Raw genomic sequence first — 19,263 nt, forward strand, 5'->3', positions numbered from 1 at the left:
CTGGAATAGAAATTTATAAAATTATGAGAGGTATAGATAGGGTAGACAAACAGAATATTTTTCCGAGTGTGCAAATGTCAAATATTAAGAGCGTATGACTTTAAGATGAGAATCAGGGAAGTTTAAAGGAGACGTGTAGGGCAATTTGTTTTTAAAAAAAACCAGTGGTAGGTGTCTGGAACGTGTTGCCTGGGATGGTGGTGGAAGCAGATACAATAGCGTTTAACAGCCTTTTGGATGGTAGTGAAGGAATAAGGATCGTGTGCAGGCAGAAGGGATTAGTGTCATTTGGCAGCATGCTCAGCAAGATGTTGTGGGCCAAAGTGCCTTTCCCTATTCTATGTTCTATGATCACAGTGAATGAACAAAGAGGGCACAAGATGCCAAACAGTACAAGTTAATATTATACTAGTAAAAATAGGTTATTCCGAATCATTCAGTCCTGAAAACTGTGAAATCATGTCACATTACTAGATTAACCAGCATTTGCAACAGGCAAATGTTGTTCTACTAATTCTACAACATTCCTGCAGTGGTGTTTATATAGAGATATTTTAAAATTTTCACCTTTATAAAAAACTTTAGTTGTTGCTATAATACATCACACAACAATCAGGAAACTTCACTTTTCCACTTACCACTAACATACTGAGTGGAGTTGATAGCAAGCTCGATGATGGAGTCACTGATTTGGCTATGGGGTCCACCCTGGGACAGTGTGTCATCAGGAGGTCCTGGCAATGAAATATCAAGGAGAGCCGAGACATTTGGTGGAGAAGTGAACAACGTGTTAGAGGTTTCACCTGATGGAGAGGATAAACCATTCTGATGCGTGTGTTTTTCAAGATCCCTCTGTGCAGAAAGAAAAAAATTAAAGATAAGCGGCTAACTCAGGGGATATCATTATCAGCAGGAAGCAACCTGGGCAAAACAACAACTTATTCTTCCCAGCAAAAACATGTATATAAAAGCAACATTTAAAAAGGGAAGGAATGTATTTTCTCAGATGAGTTGAATACTTCCGTACAAAATACTGGTTGATGCCAGATTCAAATTTGGTTCAAATATTTTAATGTGTAAGAGAATGTTTAAATGGATTGAATTAATACATGGTAGACACAAAATGCTGGAGTAACTCAGCGGGACAAGCAGCATCTCTAGAGAGAAGAAATGGGTGACGTTTCGGGTCGAGACCCTTCTTCAGACTGCATTGAATTAATACATATAGTCCAAGCAAGAAATACTCCCCAAAAACTGGAATATTAAGTGTCTTCCACTTTGACAGTAAATTCAACTTTCTTGTGATCTTAGCTTCCGAGAGTGAGAGTATCTTTCACAATCAATCTGGTGGAAACTGAGCTGTATGAATTAGGAAAACCTCAGTTCAGAATTTAGGCAATACTGATTTTATAAATTACGTGGATTGGCCAGCAACTTTGGTTTGCAACTGGATACTACAATGAATAGACACAAAATGCTGGAGTAACTCAGCGTGTCGGGCAGCATCGCTGGAGAGAATGAATGGCCGACGTTTCGGGTCGAGACCCTTCTTTCAGTCTGAAGAAGGGTCTCAACCCGAAACATCGGCCATCCAGAGATGCTGCCTGACCCACTGAGTTACTCCAGCATTTTGTGTCTACCTTCGATTTAAACCAGCATCTGCAATTCTTTCCTACTACAATGAATACATTTCTACTCAGCATGCTTTCCTCAAGGTAACTTCTTAGCTTTATCCATTTCTATATCATATAAATATATATATTTTTTTAAAAATAATACTCCATCAATTTATGATGATCACTTTTCAGCCAAATAAATCTTTGCCCTGACAGGATTGCAAATTGCAAATATTGAGCAGTGCAGGCTATTAAGTCTCACTTATCAGTTGTTTCTGGATGTCAAAGAACAACCAGTAATTCAACAGAACATGCAACATGATTGTGTTCTAGTGTACTGCATTCAGTGGTTAGGATGTGGTCTTCTTTGTACTTCTTAGGCTTGTATTCGCTGGAATTTAGAAGACTGAGGGGGGATCTTATAGAAACATATAAAATTCTTAAGGGGTTGGAGAGGCTAGATGCGGGAAGATTGTTCCCGATGTTGGGGGAGTCCAGAACCAGGGGTCACAGCTTAAGGATAAGGGGGAAGTCTTTTAGGACTGAGATGAGAAAACATTTTTTCACACAGAGAGTGGTGAGTCTGTGGAATTCTCTGCCACAGAAGGTAGTTGAGGCCAGTTCATTGGCTATATTTAAGAGGGAGTTAGATTTGGCCCTTTTTGCTAAAGGGATCAGGGGGTATGGAGAGAAGGCAGGTACAGGTTACTGAGCTGGATGATCAGCCATGATCATATTGAATGGCGGTGCAGGCTCGAAGGGCCGAATGGCCTACTCCTGCACCTATTTTCTATGTTTCTATGTACTGGAAAGATTAAACTGAGAGTGACCATTTTGCACTGCATCCACGTTCAGTCCGCAAGGGGAACTCTGTTTCCAGTTGCATGTAATTTTAATTCTGCATCTTTAACCTTTTGTAATGAGGCCCAATTGAGGACCAGCAGCTAATCTTTCATCGATGTACATTGCAGCATTCTAGACCGGTGTAGAATTTAGTCATTTCATGTAACCCCCTTTTATAAACTGCAGATGTTGAAAATCTTACATACAACTAGGAAATACTCAACAGGCCAGTCACCATCCATGGAAAGAGAATAATGTTTCAGGTTGAAGTCCTTTTGTCAGAATTGGGAAATTTAGAATGTTTGTTTTAAGTTACTGAGCGTGTTGGGGAATAATATTTAGGATAAAGGTAATTAATTGTCTGCTAGTGGAAGGCCAATTGCCACAATGATAAACTGTTGATGAAACCATCTGATTGACGAGTTCATGAGAGAAGTTGGGGTGGGGGGGGGAGGATGGTTAGAGAGAAACGCTATTATTTTTAATTGTTGAACTCAATATTGAGCCTGGATGCTCAGGTGGAAAATGAGCTACTGTTCGTCAAGCTAATATAATACAAGTCTGAGGAACAATACCTCCTTGTTCATCTAGACATATTCGCAGCCTTTTCGATTCAATACTGTATTCAATTTCAGGTAGCTTTTTCTGTTTTGTATTCAGAATTGACAAGTTCTATTGTTGGTCATCCAAATGTAATACTGACTTAATTCTCTCTTCACAAGCACAATCTGACTATGGGGCATTTTCTACGGCTCTGCATTTCAGAGTGTTTACATGTTCTTTTTTTTATGTTTTCTCTCTCTCTCTTACTTCCCTTGTTAGCCTATCAAGCAGATGACTTTGTCAACAGGTTATCACTTGGCAACCATGGTCTCACCCAAATAGATATTCCTTTTACTCTATTATTACTCCACCCCACCCCTATCTCAGCAATTTAAAATTAATTGGTGTCTCTCTTCCCATTTCAACCTGAAATATTTACTTTCCCTTTCTTCAGATGCTGCCTGGCTTGGTGTGTAATTTTAACATTTTGTATTTTTATTTGCATAACGTGTGAATTGACAAATGAGAAACAACAATTACACTGAAGTCCTGAGCTATTAGCGATTAATCTTTCTCTGGTATACATTCATTCCAGATGTGCTTTAGACCTTGAATTCAACGTAAATATATAGCAAAGCCAGCAGTGGCAGATTCAGAAGTAGCAGCAAGAATTCTGCTGATGTGCGTCGATAGTAAATGACACTCACCCCTGCCAAGGTTGGTGGTGGGCTTCCATTCTGATGGAGTGAGGATATATCCTGGTCCAAGTTTACCATGGAAACATCTTCATTCGACAGGGATGTCAAATCTTGTGAATCTTCTGTATCAAGGGCCTGGACTGGGCTGCCTGGAATTATGCCTGCTGACTTTGCTGCCATGTCGATTGCACCTGGTCAAAGAGAAATCCTGCATTAACAAAATACATCTACCAAAGCAAAGAAACAAGTGACAATGGAATAAGGGCAAAGTATATTCGAACATATTTATAATTGATAAATGGATATATAATGTATCCATAACACTGTAATAGACAGTATGAAACAAAATACTATGCCATCCACAAGCCCTCAAGAATAACATTAAATCTTTCATTGCTAGCAATCTGATAGTTTCTAACATTAAGCATTTTCAAATTATGCTCTGTAAATTACTGCCGTAAACACATGTAGCCGAAAATAATGGTCTTAAATTATTCCTAATGTCAGAAGTTCAAAGTCACCAACATGTATCCATTTAAATGGCAGTTAGCAAAGCTTGACCCCATACTTAAATTATGATAGTGTTAGCATATCCTTTATAATTTTGCAGTCATAGCTGATTGAGGATCTAGATATGGTTTATTTAGTTTTAGTAAAAAAAGACCATCTGCAACTCTATTTAGACAATAGGTGCAGGAGGAGGCCATTCGGCCCTTCGAGCCAGCACCGCCATTCAATGTGATCATGGCTGATCATTCTCAATCAGTACCCCGTTCCTGCCTTCTCCCCATATCCCCTGACTCCGCTATCCTTAAGAGCTCTATCTAGCTCTCTCTTGAATGCATTCAGAGAATTGGCCTCCACTGCCTTCTGAGGCAGAGAATTCCACAGATTCACAACTCTCCGACTGAAAGTTTTTCCTCATCTCAGTTCTAAATGGCCTACCCCTTATTCTTAAACTGTGGCCCTTTGTTCTGGACTCCCCCAACATTGGGAACATGTTTCCTGCCTCTAACGTGTCCAACCCCTTAATAATCTTATACGTTTTGATAAGATATTGAGATCAGAAATCATGTATTAACAATGTTGGATAAAGAATAGAAAATATTAAGTTAAGAGAATGAAATATATGTGTGAAATTTAACATCAATGTGTTTTCAAGTATTGAGTTTGAAATCATTGCAACTTACTGGATAGTTGACTGGTGGATGCTGGAATGGCTTTTGGAACAATAGGACGAGCTAATGTTGGTTTTGAAAGAGATGACTGAAGAGGACGGAATAAACCTGTGCCTGAAATATATAAAAAACGTGTTTCACAAAGTAAGTCAAGGAGATAGATAGTTAAGAATTTATGTTTAAAAATTACTATTGTATTAGTAATAAAAGAACAACAAAACAATGGTTTAGGTAGGATTGAACAATTAAACATTGTTTAACTGTATAGCTCTTAGAATTTGTACTCGAGTATTGTTCAACCTAAGCTGGTGTCTAGTGCAGGGTTTGGAATCAATGGGTGAAATACAAATTTGCGCTGGTAGTCTGAGAAATGGATTAGCCCTTTCTGCATTTAACTTGTATCTGACAATTGGACATAGTCTTTCACCATAAAGGAATCAAGTTATCAAAACATGCAACTAGATACATGAAAAATCATACAGTACTTTACTTCAATAGTGTTGGATTTCAGTGGAATGCAAACATTGGTAAAAAATTAAAATTCAGCAATTATAGCTGCAGTGTATTTTAGTGATTTGGAGCATAGATTCTGACTTGTTTGAAGCGAATGGTGTGGTTTGAAAATATTTCACTTTCTAGCGTCATTGACATGAATGGGGGTTTGTGCAAAGGATAGACAGCACCAGACGCCCATAAAATCACACCTCAGAATAAATTAATATGAAGGGGGTCTTTGATACAGGTACTTAATTACAATGATCTTAAGTAGAGCAGCACTCAGTTACAAAGTGTGAGGAAAGTCCAAAGAGCTATCTTATTCTGATCATCAATTTGAGTGAATACAGATACCTGTGGCAGAATTGGACAAGATGGAAAAGGAACAAACATGAGAGGAATTTCCAGTCGGACGTGGCAACAGTGTTCTCTGGGGGGGGAAAAAAGGAATATTTAAATCTTCAAAAGAAAATCTAAAATCTGCAGTTTAAGCAATGCAAGTTGATTAATACCAAGTTCACACTTTCCATTAAGAAATTATACACAAAAGTTATTCTCATCTTGTTTAGAAAAGTTAGCTGAAAACTCCTATTTAGAAAAATTCCAGGTAAACTTGACGTTTTACACTTTTTGGGATGAATATCTCCACTGAATATTTTGTAAAATGTGACAAACATAAATACATGAATTAAACTAAAGTAATTATTTATATCAAATATTCATAATCATACTTTATTAGCCAAGTATGTTTTGCAACATATGAGGAATTTGATTTGCCTTAGTCATACCAATAAAAAGCAACAAAACACACAAAATACATTTTAACATAAACATCCACCACAGTGACTCCTCCCACATTCCTCATTGTGATGGAAGGCGAAAAAAAACCCTCCAATACTGAAAATTTCTCTCTCTATGGATGCTACCTGACCTGCTGAGAAACTCTAACATTTGTTTTTGTTTCAGGTTTTCAACTTTTCGATTAGTCTCCAACATTTTTCTCCTTTCACATCATTTACTATGTTGGTCCACAGAACGTATGTGAGCACAAGCAAGCATTAATCTGCATCAAACCTCTATCCTGATGAAGCCAAACCATGATTAAAAGGTCCATGATTCTACCTCCCTGCTTTTCATGTCCTCCTCATTGAAAACAGAAACTCATTAAACCAATATTCTATTGCTTCTTAGTGCCCATCTAAAATAATTCTGCATAAATAGCAGATAATAGTGAATTAAGAAGAGAATGACCTTTTTCTTTATCTTAGCCCCAATAATTTTTTTTAATTTAGAAAGTAAAACAGAAGAAATTTGAAGTTTTGAAACATACAAAAATATGATGAATTTAATTTGATGTCCAAATATTGTAACCAGACAAGATAATATAACAATCACTCCATACGACTAATGTTTCACGAGAGGCAATAGGATTAGCACCAGATAACCTGTCAAGCAGGTAGTACTGGTTGAAGGATGAAAACTGGTCAGGACATTAGTGAATCACAATGCGCCGTCTTAATTAGCCAAAAGATTTTTATTTGTCCACCTGAACTATCAAAACTATCCTTTTGGTCTGTCAGTACAAGCAACAAAATTGCACTTCCTTAATACAGATAGTTCTGCTATAATGCATATTACCATAATGCAAATTGGATATAATGCGATTGATGAATTAGGAAATATTATTTGAATTATGCAGCTGAATTTGTTATTTCGCAGTTTTGATTGCAAACTAGAGGGTTACTTAAAAGATACTTTGGAAATTGATAAGCTGGAGAAAAAAATATCTTGGGGAAAAAGTACAGTACAGGGGGAAAAAGTCAGTTCTTTTTCCCCATTACTGATTTTTTTCCCCACCGTGACAGCTTTAAAAGAAAAACTGTTTCCTGTAACATTCCCGCAATAACTGAAAACCACTGTCTCTTAAGAACTTAGTCTGTCAGTTTATTCACAGGTAATCATTAGAATTGACAAGCAATCACATCTATTGACACAAAATGCTGGAGTGACTCAGCGGGACAGGCAGCATCTCTGGAGAGAAGGAAAGGGTGATGGACGTTTCGGGCCGAGACCCTTCTTCACACGTGCAATGATACAATTTTAACCAATGTATATATATCCTTTAATATTTAACTTGCAGTACAAAAATAACCTTACAGCTATTAAAACACTAATTTTGAAATCTTGCTGGGGAAAAACTATTATTGAGAGTTTGAAACTCTTTATCCTCAAACCCCCTTTCCTTTATTAACTCAGTAGTTTTTAAATAGCATGATTTTCTAGAACACAAAATTCTTAGGACTCAACCTACATGGTAAATCTGGACTACCTGCACTGTACTGGAAAATCAAACTTTCAACATTTTTTTCCCTGGAAGAGTGCTTTCAGCTAAGTCAAGGCTACTGTGACTTACATTCATAACAGTTAGTGAAGGCTACTTATATTATAGCTAGAAATACAAATTTGCATTATATTTACTGGTTAGATAAATTACGTCAGGTCAATATATTTTTATATTGTCAATTTCTATTTGCACGAGAAAATTAGGCACAATTTCTACCTTCAAGTTAATCCGGAAGCAACATAACAAATTTAGTGAGGAAAAGAACAGTTCCCAAGGCTCTCAATTCTTTTTTTTTACCTGAACCACCAGCGGCTTGCGTGGACGATTATTTCGTAATTTCCTGGGTTTAGGTAAGAAGATGTCTGGTTGCCTCTGAAATAACATCGTATCAATAATAATCGTGATCAATACAAATTGACAATTAACAGGCACACATGTTCAACATCCAACTACTGAAAAGCCTTTCATAGAATAGGCAAATCCCACAATTGTTTGCAACAGTGTTACAGTGAAAAGCTGTGATGAAAATGATTTCTTGCATCCTGTAGGCTTGTAAGATGGATATGCTACAGAAAAAGTTTCATTTATATAATGGTTTTCAAGAACCAGGAAACGTCAAAATATTTGATAGTCAATTAATAACATTAGAAATAAAAGTCACTGTATAACACTGGTGAGGGTAGCAATAATCAGTTATTACACCAAGCAGAACACAATAACTAATTAGTTATTTTATTTGGCAGTACCAGGCCAAGTCATTCATACAAACGTCACTTGTATACATGTTGCTTGTTCCCAATTGTTGACTGCTGCCAACAAGAATAGCATAAACTAGTTACTTTATAAAACAAAATGTAAATCCAATATAATATTAAACTACTGAGCATTCAAGTGAATAAAATCATTCCCCGTTTGTTTCGATATCACCATACTTCAATTACATTCCTGACTGGAGAAGCTGATGAAAAGATTAAATACTGACAAATTTAATTGAAATAGAAAAAAACCCAATCTATTAATTGTAATATATTCAACACAATACATCTTAATTTATTGGTAAAAGCAATTATTTTGATTCCACAAGTGAGAAGTAGCACAGGAGTGTTCAGCAATGCTGTGACTATTTGTTAAAGGATCATATTTAACAATCTATATATTACTCCATATTAATATATTCCCACCCTTCAACCCACTGCCATATCACAAAAGAAGTTTAACTTACACTGAAGGTGTCCAGTTGCTGTCTGAATGTCAGCTCACTCTCTTTGCTGGGCGAGTACATCTTGTTATGCCTACTGTTCGGAGGCAAAATTGTAGGAACTGCAAATATCCCACTGTCTGCATCACTGTTTGATTTTCCTGAGCCACTAGATGAATGTGGGACCACCAATGTTTTCTGCACATTACGCATTCCTAAACAAAGACAATTAAAATGTTATACACAACATAATCTTTATTCTTATTTGCAACATACAATCATTGTTCAACTGGGCATTAGTCAATTAAAGGGCGGCACGGTGGCACAGCGGTAAAGTTGCTGCCTTTTAGCGCCAAGGACCCGGGTTTGATCCTGACTACGGGCGCTGTCCGTATGGAGTTTGCACATTCTCCTTGTGACCACGTGGGTTTTCTCCCACATTGTCTCTAGTGTGTAGGATAAGACTATTGTAAGGATGATCATTGGTCGATGCGGACTCAGTGGGCCGAAGGGCCTGTTCCACGCTGTATCTCTAAACAAAAACTAAACAATTGATAGTTTCGTATCCACTAGTTGGTGTGTTGATCATGCACGATTTTGGAATTAATTAATATGCACAAGCTCCCTGTGTAAATTGGAGACCTTGCAGAATTTTATGTTCCTAAAGAACACAGGGTCACGAATGATGCCATGGATTTAAGAGTAAAATTACCCAGCAGGTACTAACAGCGAGTGCTTGCAATTTAGGACAAAAGCTTCTGATTTATCGACCTACATTTGATAGTGCTGCTGATGAAACCTTCAGTTATTTTGCTGCTGACTGGGTATGATCTGATAGGATGGTATTGTTTGTGTTAGATTTGTTCCTTTTGTGAACAGGATATAGCAGAACCATTCCCCACTTTGTCAAGTAAACGGCAATATTGTTAATGTGCAGGAACACCCCATGGATCTGCTAATTCTGGAGCAATAGTCTTCAGCAGTGGTGTCAAGATATCGTCATGCCCTGTGGCCAGTGTATTCAGCCATCCATTCAAGTGAACATTATTTCTGGACAGATTTTGATACCCTGCCTTCTGTTGGCTAAGTTAAGTGGTATATTAATAGTATGGAGAAATCCATCCCATTTGTAGTGCGAGTGCATTTTTTTGGTATGCATTTGGTGAAATTAGAAACCAGTGGATAAATGACCAATGTAATTGCAAGTGAATGAGTTTTCAAATTAAGATTGCTTCTCTTATTTCTACTTTCTTAGAATGAATAGGAGAAAATTCTTATGGCTGCCATTTTACAAGATTCACTTCTCTGAAATTTGAACAATGTCAAGCTACTTAATATTGCCCCAAAATTACTCGAAGGTCAATTATTCTAGCATGACTGGCAGTATTTAGTCCAGTTTATACCACTACACATATCAAAAGAAACATACTAAAAGAGATTAACTCAAAATGTCATATACAGTGCTAGTAGTGATTCTGCCTCACAGCTCCAGCAACCAGGGTTCAATCCTGACCTCTGTTGCTGTCTGTGTGGAGTTTGCACATTTTCCCCCTCATCGTTCCTTGGACAGTGCCACTAACCTGAAACACTGGTGGGCGTGATCGTTTTGTTAGTTCGAATTGCTGGAGTATTTCGGACACAACCAGAACTACGTGAAAGAGTAATCACTTTCCCTGGCGGAGAGAGCATCTGATCTTCATGGTTTGACTTCATTGGAGATGCTGCCACAGAACTGGAATCTGGACTCTAAACATTATAAGAGAAATATATGACAGAGCAAAAGGGAAAACTTGTAGAAATTCCATGTGTCTTCAAATCCCCGAGCCCACTGATCCACAATTAACAAATTAATAGTACATTCTCATATCATCTGATTGATTTTGCCAAACAATTTTTGTTTCTCCTCCATGTTCTAATACACGAGTAGTTTTAAACTCATACTTACAAAATCTCCCCTTAATATATTTGTTCATTATGTTTCATTATTGGTATGTTAACTAACAATTTGGATTAAATTCAAATTTTAAATCTCAATGACATAAGTTTAATTACGTGGACAACTTAAATCAAAGTATGCTGAAATTTTTGAAACTGTTACATACAGACGAAAATACATCTAACACACTGGCTTCTTATTTGAAAGCATATGGTGATCATGGCAGATCCTAACACGTTGTAGATTGTTCACAGAAAGGCAGGGTAAAGTTCATGTTTAAATTTTAAAGGTCTACAAAATTATAAAATATTTCACAAATACATTGTTACTTTCTTTACTGCTTTAATGAAAATACCGTTATATTTCCATATGCACTGTACACTAGAAACAAGCGTATTGATAGAATCTAGTAGGCAGCACGGTGATGCAGCAGTAGAGTTACTGCCTAAAGTTCAGCCATGATCACAATGAATGGCGGTGCTGGCTCGAAGGGCCGAATGGCCTCCTCCTGCACCTATTTTCTATGTTTCTATAGTGCCAGAGACACAGGTTCCATCTTGACTACGGGTGCTATCTGTGCGGTTTGTACATTCTCCCCGTAACCGTGTGGGCTTTCTCCGGGAGCTCTGCTTCCCGTGCACATTCCAGCGATGTACAGGTTTGTAGGTTAATTCGCTTCGGTAAGAATTGTATTGACCCTCGTGTGTAGGATAGTGCTAGTGTACAAGGATCTCTGGTCAGCAGAAGGGCCTGTTTCCGTACTGTATCTCTAAACTAAACTAGAATCAGCATAAGAGGGATCATAGTAACATTTTGTTTGTGCACCGAGGCAGTGCTGTGTACTGCTGTACTGAGAAACTGGTATAAAATCTTGCCATCCAGCCTGCTACACCAGTAATATGGATGTAGGGGTCAGTTCTACATTGGTGTGCCAATACACCGTTAATGTGATCTCAACACTGCATGGCTTGGTGCAAGGTAATGACCGATGGCTGCCTGACAAGGTTGGCGTTTGGCAAGTTGGAGCCTTAAGCTTGAGCTGGTTACCATGGGGAAATCTTCAGGCTACACAAAGCTGAGCAGCCAAACAAACAGACAGGGAAAAGGTGCCAGGCAGTGTGCAGTCCTGAACCCCCACATCTCTGCATGGGTGGCAGCACAGCTCGATCCAGCCTATGTAGCACCAGTGGTTAACAGTCAGCTACTGTACAGTGCTTTGGTAAATCACCATATCGAGTTGAGCAGCAACGGGATTGTCGCCAGCAGACAGCACGGTTTGCACAAAGACCCCTCCACACAGCAGGGCAATATTTACAAGTGAATGTTCAGATAGCAGGACTGCCACAGCTTGACGTGTAAGGAAGAACCATGTTCAAACATATTATCAGTAATGCTTGAAAACTTAAGAAAATCTGGACGTGTATTTTACATTTCGCTTTTAGACAGGATATCATCCAGATGGACCACTCGTCAAAGCTCTGCACTGGCACCTGTGCCTCAGTTTCGTCTCTGATAATTAACCAAAGACTTTGCACACCAAACTTGATTTAAAAAATAAATTAAAAAAATGTCGCTGCTCGGAGACCCAGAGAAATGTTACTGAAACAGTTGAAGACAGTCAATAGACAATAGGTGCAGGAGTAGGCCATTCGGCCCTTCGAGCCAGAACCGCCATTCAATGTGATCATGGCTGATCATTCTCAATCAGTACCCCGTTCCTGCTTTCTCCCCATACCCCCTGACTCCGCTATCCTTAAGAGCTCTATCTAGCTCTCTCTTGAATGTATTCAGAGAATTGGCCTCCACTGCCCTCTGAGGCAGAGAATTCCACAGATTCACAACTCTCTGACTAAAAAAGTTTTTCCTCATCTCTGTTCTAAATGGCCTACCCCTTATTCTTAAACTGTGGCCCCTGGTTCTGGACTCCCCCAACATTGGGAACATGTTTCCTGCCTCTAACATGTCCAACCCCTTTATAATCTTATACGTTTCGATAAGATCCCCTCTCATCCTTCTAAATTCCAGTGTATACAAACCTAGTTGCTCCAGTCTTTCAACATATGACAGTCCCGCCATTCCGGGAATTAACCTAGTAAACCTACGCTGCACGCCCTCAATAGCAAGAATATCCTTCCTCAAATTTGGAGACCAAAACTGCACACAGTACTCCAGGTGCGGTCTCACTAGGGCCCTGTACAACTGCAGAAGGACCTCTTTGCTCCTATACTCAACTCCTCTTGTTATGAAGGCCAACATTCCATTGGCTTTCTTCACTGCCTGCTGTACCTGCATGCTTCCTTTCAGTGACTGATGCACTAAGACACCCAGATCACGTTGTACGTCCCCTTTTCCTAACTTGACACCATTCAAATAATAATCTGCCTTCCTATTCTTACCACCAAAGTGGATAACCTCACACTTATCCACATTAAACTGCATCTGCCATGCTTCCGCCCACTCACACAACCTGTCCAAGTCACCCTGCAACCTCATAGCATCTTCCTCAAAGTTCACACTGCCACCTAGCTTTGTATCATCGGCAAATTTGCTAATGGTACTTTTAATCCCTTCATCCAAGTCATTGATGTATATTGTAAATAGCTGCGGTCCCAACACCGAGCCTTGCGGTACCCCACTAGTCACTGCCTGCCATTCTGAAAGGGACCCATTTATCCCCACTCTTTGCTTTCTGCCTGTCACCCAACTTTCTATCCATGTCAGTACCCTACCTCCAATACCATGTGCTCTAATTTTGCCCACCAATCTCCTATGTGGGACCTTGTCGAAGGCTTTCTGAAAGTCGAGGTACACCACATCCACCGGCTCTCCCCTGTCAATTTTCCTAGTTACATCCTCAAAAAATTCCAGTAGATTAGTCAAGCACGATTTCCCCTTCGTAAATCCATGCTGACTTGGAACGATCCTGTTACTGCGATCCAAACGCTCCGCAATTTCGTCTTTTATAATTGACTCCAGCATCTTCCCCACCACTGATGTCAGACTAACTGGTCTATAATTTCCCGTTTTCTCTCTCCCCCCTTTCTTGAAAAGTGGGATAACATTAGCTACCCTCCAATCCACAGGAACTGACCCGGAATCTATAGAACATTGGAAAATAATCACTAATGCGTCCACAATTTCTAGAGCCACCTCCTTTAGCACCCTGGGATGCAGACCATCAGGCCCTGGGGATTTATCAGCCTTGAGTCCCATTAGTCTACCCAAAACTTTTTCCTGCCTAATGTGGATTTCCTCCAGTTCCTCTGTCACCCTAGGATCTCTGGCCACTAGAACATCTGGGAGATTGTTTGTATCCTCCTCAGTGAAGACAGATCCAAAGTACCGGTTCAACTCGTCTGCCATTTCCTTGTTCCCCATAATAAATTCCCCTGCTTCTGTCTTCAGGGGACCCACATTTGCCTTGACTATTTTTTTCCTCTTCACATACCTAAAAAAGCTTTTACTATCCTCCTTTATATTATTGGCTAGTTTACCCTCGTACCTCATCTTTTCTTCCCGTATTGCCTTTTTAGTTATCTTCTGTTGCTCTTTAAAAGAGTCCCAATCCTCTGGCTTCCTACTCTTCTTTGCTATGTTTTACTTCTTCCCTTTTATTTTTATGTTGTCCTTGACTTCCCTTGTCAGCCACGGGTGCCTCTTACTCCCCTTAGAATCTTTCCTCCTCTTTGGGATAAATTGATCCTGCAACTTCTGCATTATTCCCAGGAATACCTGCCATTGCTGTTCCACAGTCTTCCCTGCTAGGGCCTCCTTCCAGTCAATTTTAGCCAACTCCTGCCTCATGCCTCTGTAATCCCCTTTGCTATACTGTAATACTGACACCTCCGATTTTCCCTTCTCCCACTCAATTTGTAGAGTAAAACTTATCATATTGTGGTCACTGCCTCCTAATGGCTCATTTACCTCGAGTCCCCTTATCAGGTCAGGTTCATTACATAACACTAAATCCAGAATTGCCTTCTCCCTGGTAGGCTCCAGTACAAGCTGTTCTAAGAATCCATCTCGGAGGCACTCCACAAACTCTCTTTCCTGGGGTCCATTACCAACCTGATTTTCCCAGTCTACCTGCATGTTGAAATCTCCCATGACCACCGTAGCATTACATTTGTGACATGCCAATTTTAGCTCCTGATTCAACTTGCACCCTATGTCGAGGCTACTGTTTGGGGGCCTGTAGATGACTCCCATTAGGGACTTTTTACCCTTACAATTCCTCATCTCTATCCATACTGATTCTATATCTCCTGATTCTATGTCACTCGTTGCAAGGGAGTGAATATCATTCCTTACCAACAGAGCTACCCCGCCCCCTCTCCCCCCCTGCCTGTTTGTTCTGTACGTTGTGTACCCCTGAATATTCAGCTCCCAGCCCTGGTCCTCTTGTAGCCATGTCTCAGTGATTCCCACAACATCATACTTGCCAATGTCTAACTGAGCCTCAAGCTCATTCACTTTATTTCTTATACTTCGCGCATTTAAATACAACACTTTAACTTCGGTATTTACCTCCCCTCTCACACCGGTCACAATTGGCCCTGACCTTACTCTCATATCCCTTCTAGATCTTCCCTTCCCATTCATACGAGAGTCCTTTACAGTTTCTCCTGTATTCGCTTCCCCTTTAACTCCATCTCCATATTCCCAATTTGTCAAAAATGATCACAGACTTTGAGAATATTTTTCATGGCTGATGACAAAAACTTCTAAAGAATGAAGTCCTTGGCTCCATTTTTTCCTCATGTTCATTAGTATAAACCAGTTTTAGGATTAAGCCTACTGCTGAACACTCTTTGAAACAATCACGTGCAGGCATATACATCTCCTGCATTAGGTTTCATAAAATTGTTAATACATGTGTAATGAATTATACAGAAAGCAACTCAGTTAAGCCCCCCAACTTTTTATTCTATCTGCTTTATGCATTTGAGCAATAGCAAATTTCTTCTTTCTTGACGGGATTACTAAATGTAAGAATAAATGTATATTGCTTTAAGATGAAACTGGCCTGTAGCAAGGTATATAGAAAGAAAGACAAAAAATGCTGGAGTAAATTAGTGGGTCAGGCAACAGCTCTGAAGATCATGGATATGTGATGTTTCGGGTCAGGATTCTTCTTCAGACTGATATTGCTCTAGCACTTTGTCTCTTTTCTTGTAAACCAGCATCTGAAGTTCCTTGTTTCTGCAAGATATCTAGGGATGCCTTCTGTAAGAACACAAGGCAGTTTTGGTCATTTGATCCCTTGATTCTGCTCCAATAAGATCACAATTGATCTATTAGCTTGGACCACTTTCCTGTACTAACATTATACCCCATATCTTTAAGATTTCCTTGGTTTCTAGGATTTTATTGCAAAAGAAAACAAAACAAAAGTAATATTCAATGGTGTTGTATACTGCTTCCATCTGAATTCATACTGTTTTAGTAGAAGCTATTCCTTTCAATCTTTTCCACATGCTAAATGTACTTACAGATTTAGGATTTACTTCAGTAGTGATAATTTGCAGCAGGCACTTCAGCAACCTCTGACTTGTACCCTTTGTCCTCTCAGTTTCCTCTGCGTTACTCTGCTGGGTCTGCACCCAATCATATTCAAGTTGCAATTTGCTGGGTTTCCCCAGCATGAGGTACAATTCAGCCAATGTCAAATTCTCAGAAGTACTTGGACTCCAGCCATCCTCCAGCACCTGCTGGACTAGATGGGTAGCATCTTCTTTTGGTGGCTTTGGAAGAATGCTGGCACAACCAGGTTGTCCCTGAGTGGGTGAAGTTGTATTCATGGTCTGCTTAAGGCAGTCATTATCAGACACCTCATCTGTGCACACCACCGGCTGTTCATGAGTGCAAATAGTAGACAAGGTCCTATTATCACAATCATCTGTAGTTGAATTGGATGATATTGAAGTGGTATCAGTAGATAATTGGGGACCTGAATCCGCTAACTGTTGAGAACTTGATTCAACTTCTATCATTCCAGAAGGTACTGCACTGGGGCCACCAAGAAATCCATTTATGTCCAAGGCAGTAACACCCTTTTCAGAGGATTTTTCCGGACATGCACACCTCTCTGCATCTATCGAGTTCTGACACGACTTCATGTCGTGAGAAGGTGGGTCCAAGAGGAGCGTCTCCTCATTATTGCCCATCCCCGCACAGACACAGAGCTCAGTAGTTGTGCTTGGTTCTGGGGACTCCATTAAGGGCACCTCATTACCACTGCATTCTTCAGTGGAAGCATCCGAATTAGATTTGGGTGAATTAAATGCATGTTCTCCATTTTCTCCTAATTCTTGCTGTCCCCCATCAAATACCTCGTCTGTTTTTGGACTTTCCTGTTGAGAAGTTGCCTCTCCGGCAGAAGTACCTTCCAAAGAAGGCATTTCCTCTTCAGTGCATTGTGATCCTTCACCAGCCATCGATGCAGTGGGTTTGAAACCAGTTCGCCCATCTGTTGTGCTTTTAATTTGTTTAACTTGTCCCTTCATTGTGCCCTGAGTTCCTTGATTGAGGGGAACAGTCATATCCTTTGTAGCAGGGGCTCTTGCTAATATCTGTGCTGGTGGGAGTAAATGAATGTCCTTTATGTTCTGTCTGCACCTTCCGGTTTCCTGCCAGTGCACGGTGCAGCAGGCTTTTGAGTGAACCACCTTTGCCACTCCAGGCAGTACAGTTAAAGTACAGTTCTCTGCAGGGTAGAGATGGAGCTCGGTCTTTCCCTCAAGCCCCATAATCCTTGATTCACCATATCCAGTATCTTGCTGACGTTCTTCCAATGACTTACGCTGAAGATAATAATATTAAGGAGAAACAAGAGACAAGCCATTTGAAAAACCTGAATGAGTAATATAAGCTTACCTAACTTTTTAGTCTGGTCAAACTCAATCTCTCAGCCTTCTACACTCCAAAGAAAATAAATCCAAGTCTATCAGTCTCCATCCCAGCAACATCATAAAACATAGAACAGTACAGCATAGGACACAGTGGCCCACAGTGTGTGTGCCAAAACATGGTGCAAAATTAAATTGATCTCATAAGGACACAAATTGCTGGAGCAACTCAGCAGATCAAGCAGCATTTCTGGACAGCAACGATAGGTAATGTTTTGGGTTTTGGGTCCTTCTTCTGACTGATTGTGGGGCAGGGGAAGAGTTGGAAGAAGGGAGAGGCAAGACAAAATGTGGCATGAAATAACTGGACGAAGTTTTGATAGGCAGATGGTTGGAACAAAAGCCAGAGATAGTGAGACAGGATTGGAGAGTTGAGATCCAGAGGGAGGAAAGTAGCAGAGGAGGGGTGAGAGAGTTAGCTAGAGGTTACCCAAAATTTTGAGAATTCAACATTCATACCGTGAGGTTGTAAGCTACACAAGCTGAATACAAGGCGCTGATCCTCCAATATGCGTATGGCCTCACTCTGGCAATGGAGGCGGCCCAGGACAGAAAGGGCACAAAAAGTGTAGGAAGGAACTGCAGATGCTGGTTTAGTATGGGAATGGGAAGGAGAGTTAAAATGGTTAGTAACCAGGAGATCCGGTTGGCCTTGATAAACTGAGTGCAAGCGTTCAGCAAAACGGTTGCCAAGTCTTGGGTTCGCCAATGTACAGGAGGCCATATTGGGAACACCAGATGCAGAAGGTGATGTGTTTCCTTGAGATGCTTCCTTGTTTCTACTCTATCCTTTAAATTCACCTGAAAGCTATAACCTCCAGTCTTTAATATTTCCACTCTGGGAACAGATTCTGCCTACCCTATCTATGCAGGGAAAAAACATGACTATTTATTCAAATATGTCAACAAAATACACTGCATTTCACAGGGAGACCTGTTGTTCCAGACTGCAGAAATAGGGCAATAGAGATTTGATAATTATGGCGACGAACATCTATCCTGGATATGTATGCACATTTCTAATGACAAACCATCATGTCTAATAACCACCAAAAAGGTTTACAAGCGCCAGGATGTCACTTTGAAAACTATCAACGAGGTATCTGGAGACTCTCATGTCCCCCTCAATCCTTGGAGCCTACTTTAAGATCACGGCACAGATTTGGCCCTGGAAGCCCTAATTGATTGAGCCCTTCGGAGCCTACTAAATACAAGTAAATGAGGTTCAACAAATAATACGGCTTGAATGTTTCACTGAGGGCATCTGCCAGGCAGTGATAATGCTTTGCCAACTGTCCATGTGGAATTCGCTGAAACTGGCCACAAGATTTTACTGTTCATTCAAGTCAAAAAGGATACAATTCTGAATTCCTGCAAAGCCCATTTATGCTTGAGGAAATCAATGAGACTGGAAACTTTCCGATGTAGTTCCACCATCATCCTGCAAGAGAATAAAGTCAGGCTCATCAAAGAGCAAAGAGCAATAAGATTATTGTATCGCATT

At 40.0% G+C, this 19,263-nt stretch overlaps 1 protein-coding gene across 3 annotated transcripts in view; it reads right to left on the reverse strand.

The window, feature by feature from the left end:
* cramp1 (cramped chromatin regulator 1) overlaps positions 1–19,263 on the reverse strand; it is a 62,022-nt gene that overhangs the window by 13,509 nt on the left and 29,250 nt on the right. For all 3 annotated transcript variants that reach the window (XM_078418235.1, XM_078418236.1, XM_078418234.1), the window contains exons 9-17: positions 19,119–19,200; positions 16,344–17,654; positions 10,496–10,661; positions 8,940–9,130; positions 8,015–8,089; positions 5,728–5,803; positions 4,891–4,992; positions 3,710–3,891; positions 639–852 (exon numbers count right to left, since the gene is read on the reverse strand). In XM_078418235.1, the coding sequence (XP_078274361.1) occupies positions 639–852; positions 3,710–3,891; positions 4,891–4,992; positions 5,728–5,803; positions 8,015–8,089; positions 8,940–9,130; positions 10,496–10,661; positions 16,344–17,654; positions 19,119–19,200 (2,399 nt within the window). The remainder of the gene's footprint in view (positions 1–638; positions 853–3,709; positions 3,892–4,890; positions 4,993–5,727; positions 5,804–8,014; positions 8,090–8,939; positions 9,131–10,495; positions 10,662–16,343; positions 17,655–19,118; positions 19,201–19,263) is intronic.

Source organism: Rhinoraja longicauda, chromosome 21, assembly GCF_053455715.1.
Source record: "Rhinoraja longicauda isolate Sanriku21f chromosome 21, sRhiLon1.1, whole genome shotgun sequence".
NCBI classification, from domain to species: Eukaryota; Metazoa; Chordata; class Chondrichthyes; order Rajiformes; family Arhynchobatidae; genus Rhinoraja; species Rhinoraja longicauda.